At 46.9% G+C, this 23,200-nt stretch overlaps 1 protein-coding gene across 6 annotated transcripts in view; it reads left to right on the plus strand.

The window, feature by feature from the left end:
- Positions 1-23,200, plus strand: part of RIPOR1 (RHO family interacting cell polarization regulator 1) — a 713,696-nt gene that overhangs the window by 526,349 nt on the left and 164,147 nt on the right. For all 6 annotated transcript variants that reach the window (XM_069604490.1, XM_069604491.1, XM_069604493.1 and 3 more), the window contains 4 exons: positions 2,559-2,602; positions 3,428-3,553; positions 6,684-6,832; positions 19,061-19,190. In XM_069604490.1, the coding sequence (XP_069460591.1) occupies positions 2,559-2,602; positions 3,428-3,553; positions 6,684-6,832; positions 19,061-19,190 (449 nt within the window). The remainder of the gene's footprint in view (positions 1-2,558; positions 2,603-3,427; positions 3,554-6,683; positions 6,833-19,060; positions 19,191-23,200) is intronic.

Here is a 23,200-nt window from a genome sequence, read left to right on the forward strand (position 1 = left end):
GTTACACCTGCAAGTCCGCTAACCCTTTCCCCAGCTCAAAAAGCAATGCTGAGGCAAAGAATCAAAATGCTCAAGTGGCTCAGAAGCGTCAACGCGCGAAGCTTCAGGGTTGCACATGTGCAGATGGGTCACGGCTCTTTTGAAATGGTCATAGGGCACCACATGACCTCTGGTCTTGCTCCTCGGTGCCGGTGGCCAGCAGTTGCCAGGCCTTTAGGGTAGTCCAGCGTGGCAGCTGTCTTTACCTCTGCCACATTGTTGCTGTCCATGCTCTCCCTGGCTGATGCTATCTGAACACTGGGTGTGCTTATCTATGATTTGCGCTTTCATGTCCCTGTGACAAAGTCCCCTGTATGAGCCTTTAGGTAAGAGGTGGGGGAGCCATGAGGCCAGGTGGCTCTGCCGTCTAAAGGGACGCTGTACATTTGGCAGCGAAGGGAGGGTCCTCTCCTTCCCCTACCATGGCCCGGGGGCTTGTCACAGTACACCAAAATGCCCCCCGTCCCTTTAATGGAAGCCTCTAAAGCGGCAGGAGACACTGAGCCCTTAACAGCCCTTTGGTGTAATGAAACCCAAAAGACACTCCATGTGCAGTTATGAGGAAGGCACTACTGAGGCGAGATTATGGAATAACAGGACTTCTGGGAGAGTAGGGATCCCAAAATCCCATTTCTAAAAGGGAGCACTGTACAGAGTCTGGGAACAGGAGAAAACCTTTTTTTTTTCAATAGACCAGTGCCACGCATGTGCAGGAGAGCCTTCCAAAAGGGTGAACAGCCTATATACATGCTTGGATTGCATTACTGAGAGGGAATGGTTGGGGCGAGAAAGGTGTGCAGCAGTAGGAATTGGCCAATCTTATTACACAGCATCAGATCAAGTTCAGCACGGGATTCGGTCTCGCGAGAATAGCTCAGGGGCAATGTTCTTGTCTTGAAAGCAAGAAGACGTGGAGCAACACAGGTTCCATCCCCGGGTCTGCGTTTAGAAACCTCATGGTATTAAGCGTGGTATAAAATAGCCCATTACAATTACATAACCTATTACAATTGTCAGTGGTTGAGGGCATGGCTGGACGACTACAAATAATGCTGGGTACTGGCGGAGAGTGTTGGGTTCAGAAGGAGGATGAGGTTTGTGGAGCTGAGAGAAAGAAAGGTGGCTGGATATAGGAGGCCAGAGGGCACCAGAGAAGATTGGAGGTTGAGGTGGTGGTAAGCAAAGAGCTGCTGAGGAACCAGGATGAGGCAAGGCGTGGAGAAGAGGAAGAATATCAGGCAGAGTGAGTCGACTAGCGAGAGTAGGGGAAAGAAACCCAGGCACATCAAATGCCCGACGGAAGGGAGTTGTAGAAGGGTGGAGGAATGTCGAGGAGGGGAGAGAGGAGTAGAAGATATCCCCATAGATTTGTGACTGTTTTGACCCCTCAAGGAAGTAGATGAGGACAGGGTATTTGGGACCTAGAGCCAGAACCCTGAAATGGGAGCAAAAATAACATTGCCTGACCCGGCCTATAGACCAGAACAGGCTGGGCTTTAGCTTGGCAGTACACGGTCATATCCTGGCCATGTAGAGCCCTGTACCTTCTGCTGCTGTTGAGGCCTGATCTGCAGGCGCGCATGTGGCCACGAGACACAGACTATGGTCTCTCCAGCAGCCCACAATGAGAAGCAGATGATCACCCCAACAGAAAAACGAGAAGGATGTGAACCAGGGCGGCACTGCCGAATTGAGGACTTTGCAAATGTATAGACTTTGTTATTTGAATTTTTCAAGGCAGAGCTAGTCTGATACTGAGAGTACTAAAACTTTGCTGCGCCCCAGAGAAACCATCCCAGAGTTGTATCCCTGTTGCTTCAGATTGAAGGAAACTGGGAGCAGAGGAGAGGCCGTGGAGCATTAGTTTCCATTTACTTTATTAATGCTTTCTTACTGCTACCTTGAATAAGTAGGCAGGTAAACCTTTATTTTGTCTTTGTGGTGTTGATCCTCTCTGCCTCATGACAGTCCCTCGCTGTTCTCCCTTTCATCCTTTAAGCATCAATACAAAACCAACCCTGATATCTAATTGCTCATTGTGTCTGTTGAAGGGCTTAACATTCCTGTGGCTGTGTGTGGAGAAAAGAGGCTGCTGTTTTGAGCAGGAACAATACAACAAAGTGAGCTGAAAAGCTATCTGAGAAAGTGAGCTACAACGCTGCTGTAGTGAGTGAGCTGAAAAGCTACCTTAGCGAATGAGCTGAAAAGCTACCGGAGCGAGTGAGCTGAAAAGCTACCGGAGCGAGTGAGCTGAAAATCTACCAGAGAGAGTGAGCTGAAAATCTACCGGAGAGAGTGAGCTGTAGCACTATTGGTGAGGGAGCTGGAGTGGGTCTGAAGAACGAGCTTTAACGGTTTTGGAGAGAATGCTGGAGTACTACTGCAATGTATGCAGTAATGGTACTGAAATACCTGCAAAGAATAATGTAAATGTTGCTGGAAGGTGCAGTCTATGCTGTCCTGCAAAGCATGCTAAACCGATGCTCATGTGCCACTCTCTAACTGTGGTTCTCTTCCAGGTTTGGCAGGTTTCGCCAGATTGTGTGCTGGAGACCAATACGAGGTTAGTTCTACCGGGGGAAGGGAAGCAATGAAGATGGCGAGAACAGAGACTAGACAATGAGGCTCTGGGCAGTGGGGGGTGAAAAGAGGACATTGGTTGGAGCGAAGCACCACAAGAGTTAAGTGAGCATTGGTGTGGAAGAGAGACCGTGATGGAGGAAGGGGACAAGTCACAGAGAAGGGGGTGGAAACAGAGGGGAAAGTTGATGGGTGGATAGCACAGGAAATGGAGAAAATTGTAAAGAATGGAGATGCGGTAGAGATGGTACACGGACCGAGAACAAGGTAGATATGAGGATGAAAGGCTACAATAAGGGCTTGAGGAAGAGGACTAGGTCTGTTGAGATGAACAACTGGCCTTACAAAGTAGCAGCTAGTGCTCAGGAGTGGGAAAGAGGGAGGGTGGGGGCAAAGAGAACAGGACCCCACAAGAGAAGGTTCGAGTTTGGGGCTTGGGGTCAAGGGATTAAGAGTTTTTAAATGGGAGAAGAAAGGGACATCTCCGTTGGTCAAAGTAAGATGCATTACATTTAAATGGCACAAAAGACTATTCTGTCACCCACAGTGTCTTATGGCATGACATCCCAGGGAAGAAGTAATACAAAGAAAATAACCCACTACTGAAAACATGTAGCAAATTGGCTATGGTTAGCAGGTAGTTTCAAGTGCTAAATGTTTAGTTCAGGATTCATATACCTTTCTTCCTGTCTGACTGCTGGTATGTAGGGCCATTTATCCAAAAGCTTGACGACTTTCACGCACAGATATGACAACGGGCCCCTGCCTGTTGCAAAGTCTTAACTGTGTTCTCTTGCTTTGCTTTTAGATCTTCATGAAGTATGGGCGTCAGCGCTGGAAACTGAAAGGGCGCATCGAGGGAAATGGCAAGCAAGTGTGGGACAGTGAAGAAATGCTCTTTCAGCCACTCATAACGGAGTTTCTGTCAATCAAGGTACTGCCTACAGTGAAGGGGAGAACTTCTTCTTTGATTCTGTGCTCTCCGCGGTCATTGAAGCGGCGATTGCCAAAGCAGGGCGTGTGGAATCTTGTAGCAACGAAAAACATTACTCTTCTCCAAAAGTTGGAGGTGTGCAGAAAGGAAGTAGAGGAGAACCTTACTCCTACCCCAAGCTTTTGAGGTAAAAGCCGATTAGAACGGTTCTCTTCCTCATAGCGATAAATGATTGTGACACAAAAGAAGAGGAGACAAAGAAATACAGGCCTTTGGGATACAAGTGCTGCAGTAACTGTGCCATCCTCAAGGGATGAATTTCTGATAGATGGTTTGGGAGGCGGTCCTCTCAAATTCATGAGAGTTGAAATGCAATGGAAAGGGTTGGAAAACAATGTTACACGGTGAGATACATTTGGCAACTTTAGAGTGATGGCAGAACAGGGTAGTCACCACTTTCCATACTCTCCATTGTTTCAAGGCTGCAGGACATACTTTGTATCTGATCACTTTGGTGACCCAGGAAGGAGAAGCCAACATAGAGGAGTCATGTTGGTGGTTATAGACTTTTATTCAAATTATAAGATGGTTGGGAAATGCCTCGCTGTTCCTCGCTGGTTTTCCCTACCTCAACAAAAACTAAGGGTCTGGCCGATGTCAAGATGTCCAAAGCAAAATATTCTGTGTCCGAAATCCTGTTCTGGCCCTCATATTCTAAAAGTAACTCTTAAGGTGCTAAGGATAATAATGCCTTTGGCTTGAAAAGTGCACATGTATTCAAGTTCAACAAAACTTGCAACTCCAACGAAAGGCTTCCACTTATATGGTGTGCACAGTTCCTGGAAATGTCTCCCTTCCCCAGGTATCTTTCCAGCAAAACAAAAAGTTCCAAAAATATAACCGTTCTTTGTAGCTCAAGAAGATAGCCCCCTCTTCCTGATATTTGCAATTTTACTTCAGACTTCACTCCGGCTGGTACACACTCCTGTCAGGATTTTCTTACAAAGTTCACTCAATTCACAATCCCCAAGGGCATGCTGTTTCCTTAGGTTTTTCTGTCTCACGAAACACATAGTGTACTCCCTTGGCAGGTTCTTTTGTCACAATTTGGGTGGGAGTCCCAGTGTTGCAAATGTCTGGTTTTCAAAGATTCTCAAGTCTCTTAATTTTAGGTGTGAGTCTTAGATTCATATTAAACTGTAGGCCTCAGCCTTTGCCATGCTTTTATTATCCTGTTTGTCCCTTAATCACTTCTACAGGGCTTGCCGCCCTGCCCACGGTGCGCGGCACTCGCCATGAAGCGCCCCGGCATCCCACTTTCTCCAGCTGAGCTCACTGGTTATTTGCAGCAGCTTTGGCGTCCTTTGCGAGCTTCGGTGGTTGCTGCAACACTCTGGTAGAACGGGATAGTGTCCTGTCCTTTCTCTGCTCTTTGCCTGGCTTCTGAAGTCCAGAGGCAGTGTTCCACTGTCACTGCCTGTACAACGTGAGGGCCCTGGTTCTCCCAATTCTCCTCAGCGGGTCCGGCAGATCTTCCGCGTTGCACTGCACCCGGTCTGGACCTCTTTTTTCTGCGGGTGTCTCATGCATCCGGGCTCTCGCCGAGCCATTTCTCCTTTCAACAGGAGCCGCCCGATTCCGTCTGTGGCTACATCAGCTGTTGGGGATTTAAAAATCCCGCCACAGTGGCACTCCATCCAAAAAGTAGAGCAGAGTGTCGGCTTCTATGCTCTAGTGATCTTCATAACTCCATTCCTCCTCCTCGTCCTAGTATCCTTAAAGGCCAAATATATGAAATTGATGGTCAATCTTTGTCATTACAAGATATTGTGGGATGCCATCAGCAAGTCTTGTGGGAGGTGAAGGAAGTTACCACAATATGCCATTAAGGCATGCGGAATGGAGGGGACCTAACTAAAAGGGTCAGAGGGATAGAATGTCTCATCTGATGATGCCAATCTCTCCCCATGAGGGTCTCCTCTCCTCATGTGGTCCTCCCTCACGTAGCTACCCCCGGGGTCAGGATCAGGTAGTGGCTGCCGTCCCCTGGCCACATGAGAGGCTAGCTCCAGGAAAGGCGTGATGACATCATCAGATTAATCACATTACACACGTATTTGTTCACATTCACGATTTTCTTGCTGTGTCTTTCATCCTACTGGTTTCCACTTGGAGTTTTACATTGGCCAAGGCCAGGCGCCTGCTGGGTTTAAGATTCTGTCTTGGGACAGGACCCTGCTGGGGGCACCCGACCACAGTCTTTCAGTAAAATTAAAGTTGACACTCTCCTTGTCCCACAGGCTGATCAGAATACGTAATAATTGCAAACCATGCAGCAATACAAATTATACTATGGACATCCCTTAAAGAAACAGGCTTAGCATGGACACGCTTCCAGTAAAAAACCTCTGCCACTGAGCGGGCGCATGACGGGGTGGTCCAGGAGATCCCCCATGTACTGTCTTAGGGCCCAGCTTCATGCTGCAGGTGGTGGCACCTGGCCCATGTGAAGCACCCCATTGAACAATCTCTGTGGCAGGCATGGGACTTTGTCGCACTCCATACCTCCTTCTGGAGCCACACAGATGCAGGCACTTGCTTTTGAATCTGGAATTGGTCATCTCCTTGTTGCTACTCTCCCTTATCCCAAAATGTCTTACTGGTTTCTTGCACCACTTTGGACCGTTCTGGGCCTACGCCGAGCCTAATCACACCACCCCTCAAGTTCTAAGTAGAGGCTCTGGGTCTGTCTTGGAGACCTCTTCCTGCAACAGCCATGAATCCTGCGTCCCACCCACAACATATCCTCCCTCCCTCTCTGACACTAGAGACCCTCTTGGTCACAGAGGCGACTGCCTGCCCCTTCGTCAGGCATTCTTTTGAAACCCTTCCAAAAGCACCTTCCCTGCAACAGATGATCGACTTTCGCAGGTGGCATGCACACATGGTTTTCGTTCTGCAGAGGATTTTACTCAAGTGTGCAATGCAGAGTATAGATTGGAACAATGTAAATTAAATAACTTGATTAATGGACATTTCACATCTGTATTTCAGGGGCCATAGAATGTGCAAATGGCAGGGTGTATTTGCGTGGTCCCTTGCTTAACTGAAAATCCCCTTCTCTCTACAGGTGACAGAGCTCAAGAGTCTGGCTAACCATGTCGTGGTGGGCAGTGTCTCCTGTGAAACCAAGGATCTCTTTGCTGCACTTCCTCAGGTTGTCGCTGTGGACATCAATGACTTGGGGACCATCAAGCTTAGCCTGGAGGTGAATTGGAAGTAAGTAATTACTGATGTAAAGACAACAGGGTATATGTAACCGTGCCTTCCCTCTGTAGCAGATCCAAACTGTGCTCTTACCACCTTTCCAGGTGTTTACTCCTACAAACACCTGCAATTCTTGTCTTTTCCCACCCTGCAACAACTGCCACTATTTTTCTCCAAAGTTTTATTTTTGTTCAGCCATTTTGAGCCCTCTCCTGCTCCATGTTTGGCTTCCCCACTGCATTTAAGAACTCATGTCAGTTCATTTGATAATAAACGAATCAGCTACCTACCTTCTCCCCTTGCCCTCTCCTTTCCCTGCATAGTGTAGGCACTCTTCTTTAAGCAGCTGTTCCCCAATTTAATCCAGGAATTGTGCAGGTAAAAAGGGTGAGGATAGTCATTCACTAAATAATAAAATTGAGCCAACCAGTCCAAAACTGTACGCGCAGTAATTTTCCTTCTAGGAATGATGGCATCATGCGTAGTCCTCATTCCGTTTGCACTCCTGCGCATGTGTCGTCCGCAGGAGTGGCTATCCAGTGTTACAGGGTCAGGGACGTGACCCAGCCAAGAGGTGTGATGGTGACCACTCTCAAACAGGGGCAGGAGGCCTACTAGGGACTTGGCCAGAGTCAGCCTGTAGGTACATTGTTGATTTTTATGCCAAATATCCTCCACCTGTGAAACCCCAGCACCTTTTGCTGGGCTCCTGGATTTTTTTGTCTGTTCTTCTGAGTGAGTGGGAGACTTTTTCACACTCAGTCATTCTTTTGCTCCGACTATGGGAACCCTTTTTCATTATTTATGTACTTTATTTTATGGAGTCATGCTTTCCTCCATTTCCACGGCATATGTAATTTACCTTTGTAGCACACAGCACTTTTTGTGCAGTGTTGCTGGGAGCCCTTTGGGCTTCCCATTTTATTTTATTTTATTTTCCTTGTGGGAACTAATGTTCCCAATGATAGGGGGATACTTAGTATCCTTCTTACCCTTTCTTTTGTGCAAACTTATGTGGAGTGCTGAAGGGTTACACTGTATCCTCTTTCTCACTGCTCCTGTAATGTTTTGGTTACAGCGCCAAGCTAATCTGAATGGCTGGTGGCAGTTAAAATATTCTACCTACCTTTGTGTATTTTACCTACCCTGGCTATGTTAACAGTCACAGTAAAGTACAGGATGGTCACCATTGACCCAAAATAGTGGCTTTTCCTTTCTTGGTCCTTCGTCTGCCGGGCTCGGTGGGGAGGTCCTGGTTTGACTTTTGTCTTCAGCAGGAATCCTTTGTGAAGCCCGCCCGAGGCTCCATAGTGTCTGTGAGGACAGGAAGCTGGGGAGGAGCCAGATACTCTGCTGGTCTTTGTCTTCTGGCATGCCTGCCTGGAACCAGTTCCAAATGGGAGGCTGACTGTCCTGAAAGGATATACAACGCAACAAGAGTGACAGGCCACCCCTCTTCTCCTGTAGAGTTTTTTTTTTTTGCAACTTAAGAAAACCATGCAGAAAAAAATGGATGACTGCAAATGGACCTCTAACTCTTTGTTTGGGCAAAACCACAATGTGTTCATTTCTCACATTGATTATGAAAATAGTTTTCGGTCCACGGTACACACCAATATATCTAATATACAATAACAATCATCCAAAACTACTTAAAGTGCAAACATATTATAGTGTGGGCTTACTTTTGAAGTGCGTTTGTGCAATACAGTACATTTCCAAGGGTTATTTCTCTTTTTTCATTCGTTTTGATACTGTGTGTAACCAGGAACCTTTCCATCATGGTTACATTTTAATGAAGATAAGTCTTTTTACACTGTGGTTTACTCACCTGAATTATTGCATTGGTTTTCTGTTGTGTTTATTAGCTTTGAAATAGTACTTGCCTATCTGAAGATTTATCTTTGCCTTGTGTGTATATGAAATAAAGAACTGTTTTGATATAACTCCAAGTGTGTAAATGTTTCTTTGGGTCTATGTATATTCTTTCCCATTCTATCTAGGACCACACATACCAGGATTCCTAGCAGTGGAAACTGGACCGGCAGCTCACCTGATAGAGGCAGCAACACACAAATCAGTATGCATCTGCCGGGCATATTAAACCAGCAATCCAGACTTTCTGTTTCAATTGAAAACAAACTTTGAAATTGACCATACTTTTAGCAGGCCGCCTTTACCAGAAACTGACACCTCCTGTGTACAAAAAGGGGGCAGACCGTAACGGCTGTAACATCTTCTCACGCCTGTAACCCTGTCGCTGGGGAAAAGGATGCCAGTAGTTGGCACGGGAACCCAGTTGAGATGGGGGAACCAATGGAAGGAAAGGGGCAAGATAAAAAGGGGCAGATGGTGTGACAGTCTGTTATGGTACCCACTGGTGACGTTGTGGGCAGGCGGGATGGCCATACTACATTTGTATGTGTATTTTATGAGATTTTATATAGCACTTTTTACCAAAGCACTTCACAGAGAACAGTCAGCAGTACATCATAAGGTGGTGTTCAACATCAACCAGTAACAGATGACTGACGTAAATGAATTTTTAAGGAAGAGCGAAACAGAGAATAGGAGGTATTGGAGCGGAGAGATGGAGAAAGGAGGTTCCAGTGAAGGGGGGCAAGAAGTTGGAAAGATCAAAAGCGGGATTGCGCAAAGGTGGCACGAGGAACATTAAGTCGGAAAAGTCGAGCATAACGGAGTCCATGCAGTAACACCTCGGCTGTTCCCCGGGGAACTTACCTGTGTGCCGGTTGGCTCCTGCAGCATCTGCCGGTCCCGGCCTGGGGGTAGCCATGTCCTTTCTTTTGCGCATGTACGGTGGACCATAGTATTGGTTCTATGCATGCGCAATTCGAGATGATTGAGCAGTTGCCGCAGCAACGTATCCCGAGGCTCAGCTTCATGCCACTTCCTTCAAAAGTGAAGCAGCCCTTCAGGACAGTGCGTGGCAAACTTGTCTGTTCCCTGGGAAGTTTTGCTGTCCTATTATTCCTTGCACCCTTCCTGCCCGGTTTATCTGTCCCATGACCTTCCCTAATCCTGTTCTCTATTTATTCTCTCCTGGCCTTTCCTTGAGCCCCTCTCTGCTTTCTAATTCCTCGTCACCTGTGCTCCAAGCTTGCATTCTTCCTCACCACGTTAATTTGTGGGTGTGACCTTCTGTTCTGTGATGTTGGGTGACTTGCCCCGCACACCGCCCGTATTGGATTGAAGGTGTTCCTTTAAGCGCTTGTCTGGGAATTGGAAGGCCTCCATCCTGTCTGCCTTCAGACCGGCAGACACCAGAACGTTTTTTCCAGGATCCTGGACTGAGCAAGAAGCCGCCTAGTAGGTACTAAGACTCAGCAGCTTGACACAGTGTGCGTTCTGCAGGTTAGGCCAACGGAGGAGTAGTCAGACCAACAGATCATCCGGGGAAGGACTTTGCAGAAGAGCGCGGAGGAAGATTACAGAGATTGTGTGCACAGTGAGGTATTAATTGGTGAGAGAAAGTGGAACTTGGATGTGACTGTGCGTGCAAGGTAAGTGTCACAGAAGCTGGAGGGGTGTAAACCTTCCCCGGATTACACCCGTGCCAGCAGAAGACAACCACTCTTTGTCCTGCGAAAAGGTAAAGGTGTACTTCACAACTCTAAGTTTGATGCTGTCTTAAAGATTATCACGTTTATCAAGAACAACCAATTCCAAGATTTGATGCAGTATGGTAATCCAGGAAATGCACTGCAAGCAACATTAGTAAATGAACACTATTTTGGATACAAAACCCTTTTTCTCAACCACCTTCTTATGCTTTTATCACTTTCTCTTTTAGTACAGCTATGTGCAGATTTGACCTTCTGTGATGCGTGTGTGTGAGTTACACTGGTTGTGATCAATGTAAATTTAGAATGGGATGGACTTGCCTGCTGCATTTTACTTTTTGTTGTCTTCTGTGAGGAACCGGAGGACGTCCTCACTTACTTCTCCCCGATATCCTCTGCTCAAGTGGCCAGGGAAGGGCCATCACTTTTGGATTGGGGGTGGATATACGAGGGAGGATCATCTGGGTAGAGGAGACTTGCCGATTGGAATGGGGAAGTCCTTGGGGCGAGACACAGTATCCCCCTTTTCCATTCAATGGTGAACCTTCAATCCCAGCATCCTTTGTGGGATATTGTCATCATTTCCCTTTCCTTCTATCCAGGATGATCCTGGAAAATGCCATCAAGGTAGCGACAGTAGGAAGAATAGGAGGATGTCTTTAGGCAAAGCGTGGTATCCCCCTTTCGCTCGTGTTAGCAAACCTTGCTATCCCCCTACCTTTCTAAGTTGGTGCCAGTCACTTCCTTTTATTTTCCCCTCAATCACACCACTACAGTACTCGGACGAGGAAGAAGTGACTAGGAGTTGTGCACACGGACATTCAGTTACACCTTTCTGATACTGAGACGAGGAAGAGGCCTGGAACTATTGCAGAGTTCAGGCATGTCCCAAGAACATAAGTAATTGGAGTCAGGCAATTGAGTTGAAGGGCTCAACCTGTTAACAGATCGAAGGTGCATAAAAGGAGGAGCCACCAGTGGGGAAGGTGAGACCAGCAGCAGAGAAGCCAGGCTGGGTGTTAAAGGCCTGAGAGGGTAGAAATCCTACTGACGAGGATCCTGCCTGGAGGCCAGGACACCGGCAAGTATCATGGGGAGACTGCAATGCTGTGGCTCGAGTGGGCTGTGAGAGGGTCAAAGCTGTCCTTGGTCGGGTGCTCACAGCCGGAGCTGTGGTGCACAGAATAGTCACCAGTGCTGTAGGCCGAGGGTAGCGTCTGCGAGTGATGGGCAAAGCTACAAGTAACCCACACCGAGATTTCCGAAAGGCGAGCGTTGCACGCAAAGCTACAGAGATGTGTGCGATTAGCCAAGTACGAAGAGAGAAGCAGCCCGGAAGAGCCATCAAGGACCGGTGAGTGCATCAGAGGGAACACTCGTACCGGGGCACTCCTGGGGCTACTGCAGGGCAGGTGTGACTGCTGGATGGACGGACGGAAATATATGTGTAATTGAAAGTGAACCCAAAGTAAGGGGTTTTATTGAATAATCAGAATAAGTTGAACTATAAGTGAAAGAACGTGAATCAAGCATTATTGAATACCAAACTAATGGAAAGCGTTGATGAGCCTACGAATGGAACTATATGATATGTATGATAAGTCATTTGTAGCGAGCTTGTACACATGTTTCTAGGCGCGACAAGACAAGGGAGGGTACGGAGGGAAGACGAGACAAACGATCTTACTAGGCCATGCATCATTCAGATCGTGCAAGTGCAGTAGTACAAAGAGCAGGGGAAGGGGACTGACGAAAACACAAATGGAAGCGATTCAAGATATGATGCAGAGCCCAAAGGATCTTCCTCGCACCTCCACAACTTCTACCATACCTGCCATTGCTGGCCAAGTCGGGCCTGGCTCATGCATCCATCAAGGTACATTTTGCTGCCATTTCCTGATGCACGTTGTTTTGGTCACACAGGCTAGTCAAGGAGTTCTAAAGGGCCTCTTCAGAGCGTTTCCGCTTGTCAAGGCTCCTGCCCTTGCAAACTCAACATGGTGCTTACAAGGCTCTTGGGGGCCTTCTTTCGAACCTTTGCACCAAGCTTCTCTGAAGTCTCTCTCATGGAAGACTGCTTTCCTGGTGGCCATCGCGTCGGCCAGGCGGTTCAGGGAGATCAGGCCTTATCCTGCAAACACCCACTCCTATCCTTCCATACTACATAGTTGTGCTGCGAACACATCCATCCTTCATCCCAAAGGTCCCTTCTGAATTCCACCTTAAAGAACATTTGGTGCTTCCAGTCTATTTTCCGAATCCTTCCCCACCCGCTGAAAGGTTGCTAGCCGTTGCTTGTGCTGTAAAGTTCTATGTGGCACGCACAAAGGCTTTCAGGAAGACGTCTCAACTCTTTGTTAGTTTTAGTCCTGTGACTCATGGGACGGCTCTATCCAAAGCCTCCACATCCAGGTGGCTCTCTGGCTGAATCATGCACTGTCACCGCCTGGCCAACAGACCCCTTCAAAGCTGGCCGAGAGCCATCAGTGCTACAACAGCGTTTCTCTCTGGGGTCCCCCTGCTGGACATTTGCAGGGCTGCTATGTGGAGGTCAACGCACACCGTCACGAGATTCTACTATGTCAACAGGGACTCCAGGGAGGAGTCCAGAGTCGGTCAAGCAATGCTGCGCAACCGGTTTGTTTGAGGTGAGTCTGTTCCAGGGGTAAGTGTATTGCGCTGTTGATCCTTGCCACCACTTGTGGTTGTGTATATGTACTGCTGTGTAATCCTATTCATGAACATGGGAATCCATGCCAGTCCCCATGCTGGAGAAGGAACAAGTTACTTACCTCTAACTTGTTCTCCAGCATGGGTCTGGCATGGACTCACATACGACACTCCCACCTTCTACGCTGTGGCTCTTCAGGGTTGATACTGGCACCTCGTGTGCTTTGAACCTGGAGATGGCCTCCAGGAGAGGGGCTTAGAGAGACGATCGCCATTGGATGGGTGCAGTATGACCCAGCATACAGTGATTGGTTATTGCTAGAAAGGCAGTTTTGAGTTTTTCTTAAAGCACAACTGCTTTCTATTTTACTGAGGATTCCTAATTTGACGACAGGGAATATTCATGAGCATGTGAATCGATGCCAGACCCATGCTGAAGAACAACAGTTACAGGTAAGTAACTTGTTCCTTCTTATATCGTCTTTGCCCTCTACTCTCACTCTCTCCCATCTAACACATCCTCTCTGGCTACTATGACTCATTCTAACTCCCACTCTCCCAACAAACATTCCACTCTCGCACGCTTGGTAGCACACTCTCGCATACACTATAATACTATTTTCCAGTATCTCAGGCGGGCGGATACGCCGGCGGCCACTGACGAAGGCCAGACAAAGGCCCCGTTTGCCGCTGTTCGCCCCTGGATGCTGCGGACCTGCGGCCAACCACGAACATCTACCGTTACCATTTGAGTCCTCACTCCCTCAAGCTCAATACTCCCACACCGATTGATCACCTTTGCTACTCCGGAACGCTATGGTGTGCACCGGGGTCAGCGCAGGAGCTCCCCCACCACAATCCATGCTGTTGATGCAGCACAGACACACCTCTGCCCTTAGGGTAAGCCTGCGGGCTATATCTGTGATATGTTTATGTTAACACTGCAGCTCGCCTGCACCCGCTCCAATACTTCATTGGGATATACAAGGCCTCCCACTCGTAAATGGCGCTGTAAGCTCCTAATTACAAGCATAGCTACTGTATTTAACCTCTGCACTATCCCTAGTTGTGCATGCCATTTCTACTATGCCACCTACAGTGCCTTAGTCATACCACCAGCTATCCAACAACTGTATATCTACCTATGCTAGCCATTCAATGCTCTGCCAATCCTATGCCAAAACACACTCTGGTAAATGTGCCTAGCCTGTGCCTTTATCCCATCTCAGAAACTTGCTTCCAGCCCTTCTACAAAGAAGGTATCTATGCTTGTGTTAGCATTTCTGACTTTTGTACTTAGCCAATGTTGCACCCTTTACAAATACTGCATCTAGACTACTCCCGTATTTGCATTTTGAACTCTGCATTCAGCCACACAGTTTAGACCAGATCTAGTTAGCACACCAACACAGAATTTGATACAGGCTCCCACGCCTACAGCACTCATACCAACAATGCACACACCCCTGTGCATCCTGCTCCCCACCTCCTATACAACAAGTATCATACACATCCTGCTCCTAGTACTAGCAACGTACCAATACCACACCACTCACTACAACACCATGTCACTACCTCTCAACCACAGTAACAAACCCTGGCCAACTGACTGCCACCTACAACGCCAGACACAAAACACTCTACCTGGCAATACCCTAGAGAGGAACAGCAGACTCTGCTCAAGACTTGCAAACCTCTATAAACCACTAGCTAGAACCCTGGCATCCTCCAACAAACGAACAACAAAACACTGGCCCACTCCAACCACCACCAACAGCCCCCTCCAAGACCAAAACTACAGCTAGTCCCACCATACCAAAGATAAACAAACCTAGTATCAAGGGCGGCCTAATAAACTTTAGATCGCTAATTGCACACGCCACAGAGATAGCAGACATCATCCACTCTGAACAGCTAGACCTCCTAGCAGTCACCGAATCTTGGCTGCACGCCGCAGCAGGACCCGCCCTCTCACTGGCCATACCAAACAGATATACCATATTGCGATCAGACAGAACCGATACTCTGGGTGGAGGCATTGCACTCATAATGAGAAACAATCTACCTTGCAGACTAGTGCCATCCCCGGTCAGCAACTCATGTGAGCTCATGACTGCCAAACTAAACATAAATAACACCCAGACTCTCACAATATACTTGGTCTATAGACCTCCAGGCCCCATTGGGACCTTTGAAGATGACATATCAAATATCATCTCGAATAATCTAAAAAACTCCTCTCGTCCTACTACTAGGCGACTTGAACTTAGGTTATAACGACCCCAAAGACACATATGCATCTAATGTGGCTAGTATCCTAGCGGAACAAGGGTTTACCCAAAGAGTGCTCACCCCCTCACACAACAAAGGCAGAACCCTGGACTGGGTAGCAGACTACAACTGCAACACCACGATAGCCTCCCTATCCCCCCAGATCTGGACAGATCACCACCTCATAACCTTTACCCTAACTACCGCCAAACCCACCCTGGCACCCACACCTCTAGCTCTGTCCATTCCTACCCGGAACAAAAAAAACATCACCTGCGACAAACTGCTACCCCTCATCCTCCCTACACTCAACGCTATCCCGGAAAACCTGGACCCCGAAGCTATGGTTAAGGAATTTAACCACATGATGACCACATCTCTAGACTCTATTGCACCACTCAAACTTAGACAAAGCAAACCCAAAGCCCATCTCAATTCATGGTACACCCCATACCTAAAATCATTGCGCAAACAAAAAAGGCATTGTGAAACATCCTGGCGAGCACAACCTTCTGACGAAAACAAAGCCAACCTCCGCTCCATCACAGCCCTATACAAAAAATAAATCATCCTAGCTAAATGCGAAACTTACAACGCTAGAATTGCCCAAGCCAACTCTAGCACAAAAGAACTCTTTGTCATCCTCAAAGAGCTAGAAGCACCCATCCCGGTGCCAGACAACTGCATCAAAGACCAACTCTGGTGCTCCAACATACAGCAAGCTCTAGCCAACAAAGTCACTACCCTTCAAACAAAAATTGCCAAGAAAAAAGCCACACTCGCCGGCAACAAACCCATAAGCATCAACCTAGAGCAACCAAGTAACTCTACCAATCACCCCAGATTTAAGTTTTCCAAAGTCACCATAAAAGAAACAGAAAGTACCATACTATCTCTCAAACCCACCAACTGTCAAGGCGACCTATGCCCCGCTCAACATCTAAAGGACGCAGCCAGAGATTTGGCCCCCTTTATCACAAAACTTATCAACTCATCCTTCTACACCAATACCATCCCATCCAACCTCAAAGAATCTTGGTTGCTTCCTCTACTGAAAAAGCAGTACCTAGACCCACTAATACCCACCAATTACCGCCCGATTACTACAGTGCCTTTTCTCTTAAAGATCTTAGATAAAATGGCATACTCCCAGATACAAAAATACTTGGAAACCAACTCTCTACTAGGAACTAGGCAATCAGGCTTCCGGCCCCAACATGGGACAGAAACAGCCCTCATAGACCTCAAGTCACAGATATATGAACTCCGGGATGAAGGGAAATCAGCCCTCCTTCTACTCCTGGATCGATCAGCTGACTTCGACCTGGTCGACCACAAGGTCCTATGCAGCCACCTGGACTCGGCAGCTCACTTCTCCAAAGAAGCCATAGCATGGATACAATCATTCCTAACCAACAGGACTATGAGAGTCTTCTCTCCTGTGGCAGCAGCCAACCCCATCCCCATAACTTGAGGAGTGCCCCAGGGATCCTGCGTCTCACCCACCCTCTACAATATCTTTACCAAGCCCCTTTTCGATAATCTGGACCTTCTGGGTGTCACCTACACTAACTATGCAGATGACACTCAGATTCTCCTACCGCTTACTGGTGATTACGACAAGGATTTGGCCTTGGTGAACAGGATATATCTCATCATCCAGGCATGGATGGCCACCCACGGTCTATGCCTGAATGATGACAAAACAGAGATCATCATCCTGGGCACTCCCTCAACCCTCAAAAAACTCAGCCCCGAATATTCTGCATTCAACATAGACAATAATATTATCACTGTCGCCAAGGAGGTTAAAACTCTGGGTTTCTATCTGGACTCCACTCTCTCCTTCAACAAGCAGGTCAATGCCTTGGCCTCGACCACGGCATATACATGCAAGTTGATTAGAGCAGGCAAGGCCTTCCTGTCACAGGATGGTTGCATCACCCTAGCCAGAGCCCTCATCTTATCCAGGCTGGACTACTGCAACGCTCTATACATAGGAGCCAATAAACAAACCATCAAAAAAATCCAACTCCTACAAAATAATGCGCTGCGAGCAGCCCTAGGAATCCCCAAGAGAGAACATATCTCTAATACCAGAAGAGCCAACAACTGGCTCTCCACGCATGATAAAATAAAACTAAAAACTGCCTCCCTCACCCACAAATGTTTGAACAATGCAGCACTCCGTTACCTATCCGACAGATTCACTCTGAAGCCTACCACAAGAATCGCCAGACTCGCCAACACCAACTACCTCTGGGTCCCCAGATACAAGCTTGCCAAAATCGGAGGCAGCAGCTTCCAGGTCAAGGCAGCACTCGTATGAAACTCGTTACCATCCCCTCTAAGAATCGATCAAACCTATCACAAGTTCCGCCAGAGCATCACTAGCTGGCTCAAAGATGCCGACATTTAGGCATATACCTTGCTGACTTTGCCCGGCACCTCTCTCCACACTGCATGCACCAACCGCACCAACTACTTTGTAAAATATGCATGCCTTCAATGTACCTGCCTGTATATATCGTAACTTTATTGTGCTCACATGTAACCAATCGGCACCTGCACACAAATGTATTTCACATGTTGTAACCAAGCTTTGAATAGCCTTATGCCTTGCGCCTGAATACCCTCGGGTCTGGAGCGCATTACAAATAATAAACTAAACTAAACTCCTGAAATTCTCCAATGCTCCGCTCCAACTTCCGCCCTTCAACTCGTATCTCTGTGGACCATCTCTCATCCTGACCCACCTGAACACACTTCATCAGTGCTTGTGGGCGCAGGTCTTTTATACCCTTATCCTTAACCTTCTCCTTCATTACCTCGTCCCCCTTCCCGTTGGTCCCGACATCTGACCGTCTGGCCAAACTATCCCTACACTTTCACCAGGGGCAAGGTTAGACTAGCGCATCGTTTTTGAAGCTCCACTTGGCCCTGCCATCTTTTTCTCCCTGCATCCAACTCTGTTACTCTCTTGCCAAGAGAACATTGCCCTTTAAGCCCAGAGCACACTCAACTCGAGGTATTGGGGCAACTTTAGACTTCATAGCAAACATGCCTCTAGACACCATTTGCAAGGCTGCCACTTAGAGTTCAGTACACACCTTCACCCAACATTACTGTTTGGACACAAATTCTCGGCCTATGCAAATATGCAAAACATGTGAATCTAAGCAGATACAAGCATCAGAAATAAGATTACGGTGAGTAATGTATCCCATATATATATATATCAAAACAGTTGTGTTGTTGTATATAATCCACAGAGAGTTTATTTAATAAATGTAACTTAACCTGGCAAGATGCAAAATCTTATACTTAACTTTGCAACTTTGGGAACTACGCACAAAACCCCAGGTGAAATGTAAACCTGAATTATGTAGTAGCCCCAAGATTAGAGTGACAATAATAGATTTTGAGCTGAGAATGAGCCAAGATCCCCCTGTCATTGTTTGAAAATGTTTCTAATCTCTCTCACGCTCAAATTTTAACACCTTCATTGCATGCCTGCAGTATAACTCGCTGCTTCTTTGTTTTCACTTCCATGTATGGGTTTGCTTTCATGACACCCATCCTTGCACATCTCTGCTGCTTCAAATATATCTGTGGTCCATTTTCCCCGATGGTGAAGACTTTCTTTGCCACCATAACTTCCTTTGTTTGTTCCCTGAGATCTGCATATTGATGAAATGTAACTATTAATTTACAGCCCATTCGACAAAGATGACCAGTCATCCAGCGCCAGCACCGTCAACAAGTCATCCACCGTCAACAAACGATTTTCCACCTATAACCAGAGCCCTCCCGATACGCCATCATTGCGGGAGCAGGCCTTCTATGTAAGTGCTAATGGCTACTCTGCCCAGACGTGTTTCAAGATTGAAGGGAAGACTGAGAAAAGGTAGAACTTAAAAAAGGTTGAAGCCCAAACCATGCTATGTGCCCATGAGGGGCACAGTGAAAGAAAACAATTTGCAAGGAAGAATACAAGCATTTTGCTTTAGAAAAACTTCATAGTAATTCAAACTTTCACAAACAATAAAACACTGAGCTCTCACCTCCCCATGCCTTAATTGTTGGGCACTGCCCTTGTATCTCACTTTGCCCTAAGTGTGGTACACTTCCCTCCCAATTCAACATGCCATGTGTGGGACACTGTCCTGGTTCTTCTGTCCTGCATGGCCAGGACAACTGCCTTCATACATCAATCATTCTTGATTTCGGTGCACCTCCATCACAGAACACTTTGCCCTGAATATGGAACTTTGCCCTTCCACCTCGATAAGTGTCTTTCGGAACACTACCTGACACCTAGGTCTGTCCTGGCTCCTCCCTCGGTGCACAGTGCACTGTACTGAAACTCTTCTCTTATGGTGTGTTTCATTCTTCAAGGTATTTGGATTTGGGGGGGTGTTTTAGTGTCTGTGGGACTGTTTATTCTTGGTGTCTGTATGCTGCAGCATGTGCTTTTTTTGTCCATGTGGTGTCTTTGAAGGGCATGTGTTGCCTTTCCTTGTTAGGCCTATGTGGTAGCTTGTAGCTGAACATTTTGTAGAGAAAATACTACTAGGAAAATATTATGAGCTCCTTATGATGTGGATAAGTTAAGATGTACATAGGAAAATAGTACAATTTGGCTTTATATTCATCTGAGCCATTCAAATCCCACCATAGGTCAAAAATATAATTTTACTTTCATGCCAAAACGTATTTCAATTACTAAAATTACCCGTACATTACTCAAACTGTTTAAAACAAATAAGTGTAAAAAGGTAAATTCAGTTAACTGAAACAAGTGATCTGCCATGCTATTTGCCGTTACGTTTACTTGGTGTACAAGATCGACTTTACTTGCCTTTGTTTTTCATTTATGCAGGGGTCAAGTCCTAAAAATTAAAGTGGGGGGATGTGACGTCGCCAGAAATTCGCATATCAATGTGCAATGTGCACATTTCATTACACTGGCTTTGCATAACCACCAGAAATTGCCCAGGACAAATGGCATTTTCCTTTCATAAAATCAAAAAACACACACCCACTCCCACACCCACGAGAGGATATTTTCTTGTAATAGTGGTTTTGAAAACGTTAAAAGGTGTGCATGTTTTAAACTACAAGAACCAATACAAATGTTTTCCCTGGGACTTGCAGTATAGAAATGGGCCATTTTACCTTTGGTTGTTTGTTTTTCGTCAGGTTACATAGTGCCGTGGTTAAGTGCCCCGCCTACAAACCTGTGCTTTGATCCCCGTGGTCTGCTTTAATACATAAAGTCACAGACGACATTCAATGTTTCTCATTTTAGCTGGGGGAACCGAGTTCACCCTCTGAAAAAAGTGGGTGGACTCCGTCCCCCCGCGTGTACACTCGACTTGAGTCCCGCATTTATGTATTGCTGACTTTACTAATTGTAGTGCATTTTGGAGTTCAGTTGAGGAGTACAATTTCTAGCATCACATTTTTCAATTTAAAACCAAAGTTCATTACAATTCCTAAAATAGTGGTCACACGTCTTCATTTGTTCAAAAGATGTATTGCTAAAGGTTGCCACACAATGTGAAGGGGGGGAGGGGCGATTTGAAATCTGCTACATTTTGGTGAGTGTGTGGAGAATTGAGAAAAGGAGTATTTATCACAACGCTTGCTGTTTTGACAAAAAGGATGTCTTGGTGTTGCCATTGTGCTGCTAACAGCTGTGCGTATCCAGAATTGTATGCGTTCATCTAACAGTTTAAAATTGTGACAATCAATTTCGGGTTTATCTGTAATCAGGCACTACTTTAACACTGTCTAGAAACCCACAATAGACCACCTTTCAGATGCTGTTTTTCACTGTGTCTTTTGGTCCAGTATCCAACAGCAGGGCTGTAGAGTCAGTTTGGTGACACTAGACTTATTTGGCATACTCAGAATTATGAATGTGAATGATGCATACCGTCTGGCTGCGTAAGTTCCCCAGAAAATTCTAAACAGTTAACGGGCATTGGTGTGCTGTGCTGTTTGAGGTGGACAGCTGCTGCCATTGCAAGGCATTTGGTAATAGATTTCCTGTGGTCGTCACCATAGAAGATATTATGTGTCACAGACCATTCACACAGAGCCCGTTCTGACGAAGGACCATCTGGTCCAAAATGGATTGGCCAAGTGCTCCTCTGTCTCTCTGTAAATTGAATGGCGTACCTTATGAAGAAAAGATTAATACATGTTAAAACTATGATTGTTGTGTGATGGTGTACTACGTGTCGTCACTTCTCCTCAAGGGGGAGCCCTTTTCCATGATGCCAGGGAGGTGAGGCCGCTACCCGATAGTCGCCCTAGGGGTGGCATAATACGGGAGGATCTCATGGGGAGATACTCCCTCCCACCCCTCGGGAGGGCGACGACCATCTAGGGTACAGCCCTTTTGAGAACATCAGACCCCCACACACTCTAGCCTCTCCTTCGTCTACTAACCTCTTTGTAGAAAGTAGACCTATGTACTGTTGTAGAATAGACTACCTCAAGGTGCTGGAAAATACTGAAACAAAGAAGAACATCATCAGGAAGATGGCTAATCCAATATGAGAAACCTAGGGGTATTCTCCCATTAAGACCCGGGAGTCTTCTATTCAGGTGGCCAGGGGAGGGCCATCTCTCGTGGATCCCAACCCTTGGGGTGGATGAGCGAGAGAGGATCACCTAGGTAGGGGAATCCAGGGTCGCCCTTGTGGGAATGCCCCATCAGAATACTGCGTCTCGCCCGGGGCAACAGAAATAGAGAAGGAAGTCCCGGATGCCTTCATGGGATATGTTGATTCCCGTCGCCTTAATTCAGTTTTAATTTTCCCTAAATCTAATCCCGTCGTTAAACTGCCCAAGGTAGGAGAGAAAAAGAAACCAATTAAAACCAAACCAGGAGTCTGATGGCAAGATCCGTTCATCCACTACCAATTTAAACCCCAGAGAATACCATCAAAACCCAGGCTTGTATAATAAACCACCAGGAATATGGAAGGGGACACCCATCCCCTTGAGAGAAAACCAGGCTAAAGGATTTCCATATGTCCATGATCGGTTTCCTAATAGAATAGTGGGAAATAGATCTACCCTCCAAAACGGTTCCATTACCCCCTCCCCATTTATAACAAATACTGGGACGAAGAAGAGGCAACCGGGAGTAAAGATTACCCATAGGAATAACATAGGGAGTATAAGGGAAACCGGTTATAGAAAGAACTTGAGCTGTCCCATTGATAGTCAGGTACTTACCAATTATCATTCCACCTGACTCCACTTGACTACTTTCCCAACTGTAAAAGGTGTGGTTCTACACAGGTTTTTGAGCGTGCAGGGGATGATGTTTGGACCAGAGACGCCACGGTGCAGAGAGCAGCAGGATCTACGGGCCAGAGGAGAAAGGCGTGCCGAGACGCTAGCCCGGTGTTTCCGAGGGGCTGCAGCATGGCTAGCGAACTGTTTCTCCAAAGAGCCTAAGCGATGCAGGCTGCTACTAGTGGTCGGAACATAGCTCGTTCCTTTGGGACCTGTGCTGGCCCACAGGGTGTGTGAGGGCCAGATGGTGAGACCCTGACCTCAGGCCCACATAATCTGAAGGGACTGCTCGTCACTACGCTGCTGCCTGGGTGAGTCTTGTGAAAGTAAAAGAGAGAGAGAGAGAGAGAGAGATAGAGACAGACTCTGGAGCATGCAGCTGATTGAAACCGAGCGGGCGAATGAAAATGCATAAAGCAGCACAGATCAGAAAGAAGAAATGTTAGGCAAGATTGTGTGCAATACCCTTTAGGAGACTACAGCAACCATGACCTCTTGGCAATAGGAACCCAACCTTTGGTATAAGTCTGTACTACAC

This window comes from Ambystoma mexicanum, chromosome 1p, assembly GCF_040938575.1.
Source record: "Ambystoma mexicanum isolate Mex_15411 chromosome 1p, UKY_AmexF1_1, whole genome shotgun sequence".
In the NCBI taxonomy this organism is placed as follows: domain Eukaryota; kingdom Metazoa; phylum Chordata; class Amphibia; order Caudata; family Ambystomatidae; genus Ambystoma; species Ambystoma mexicanum.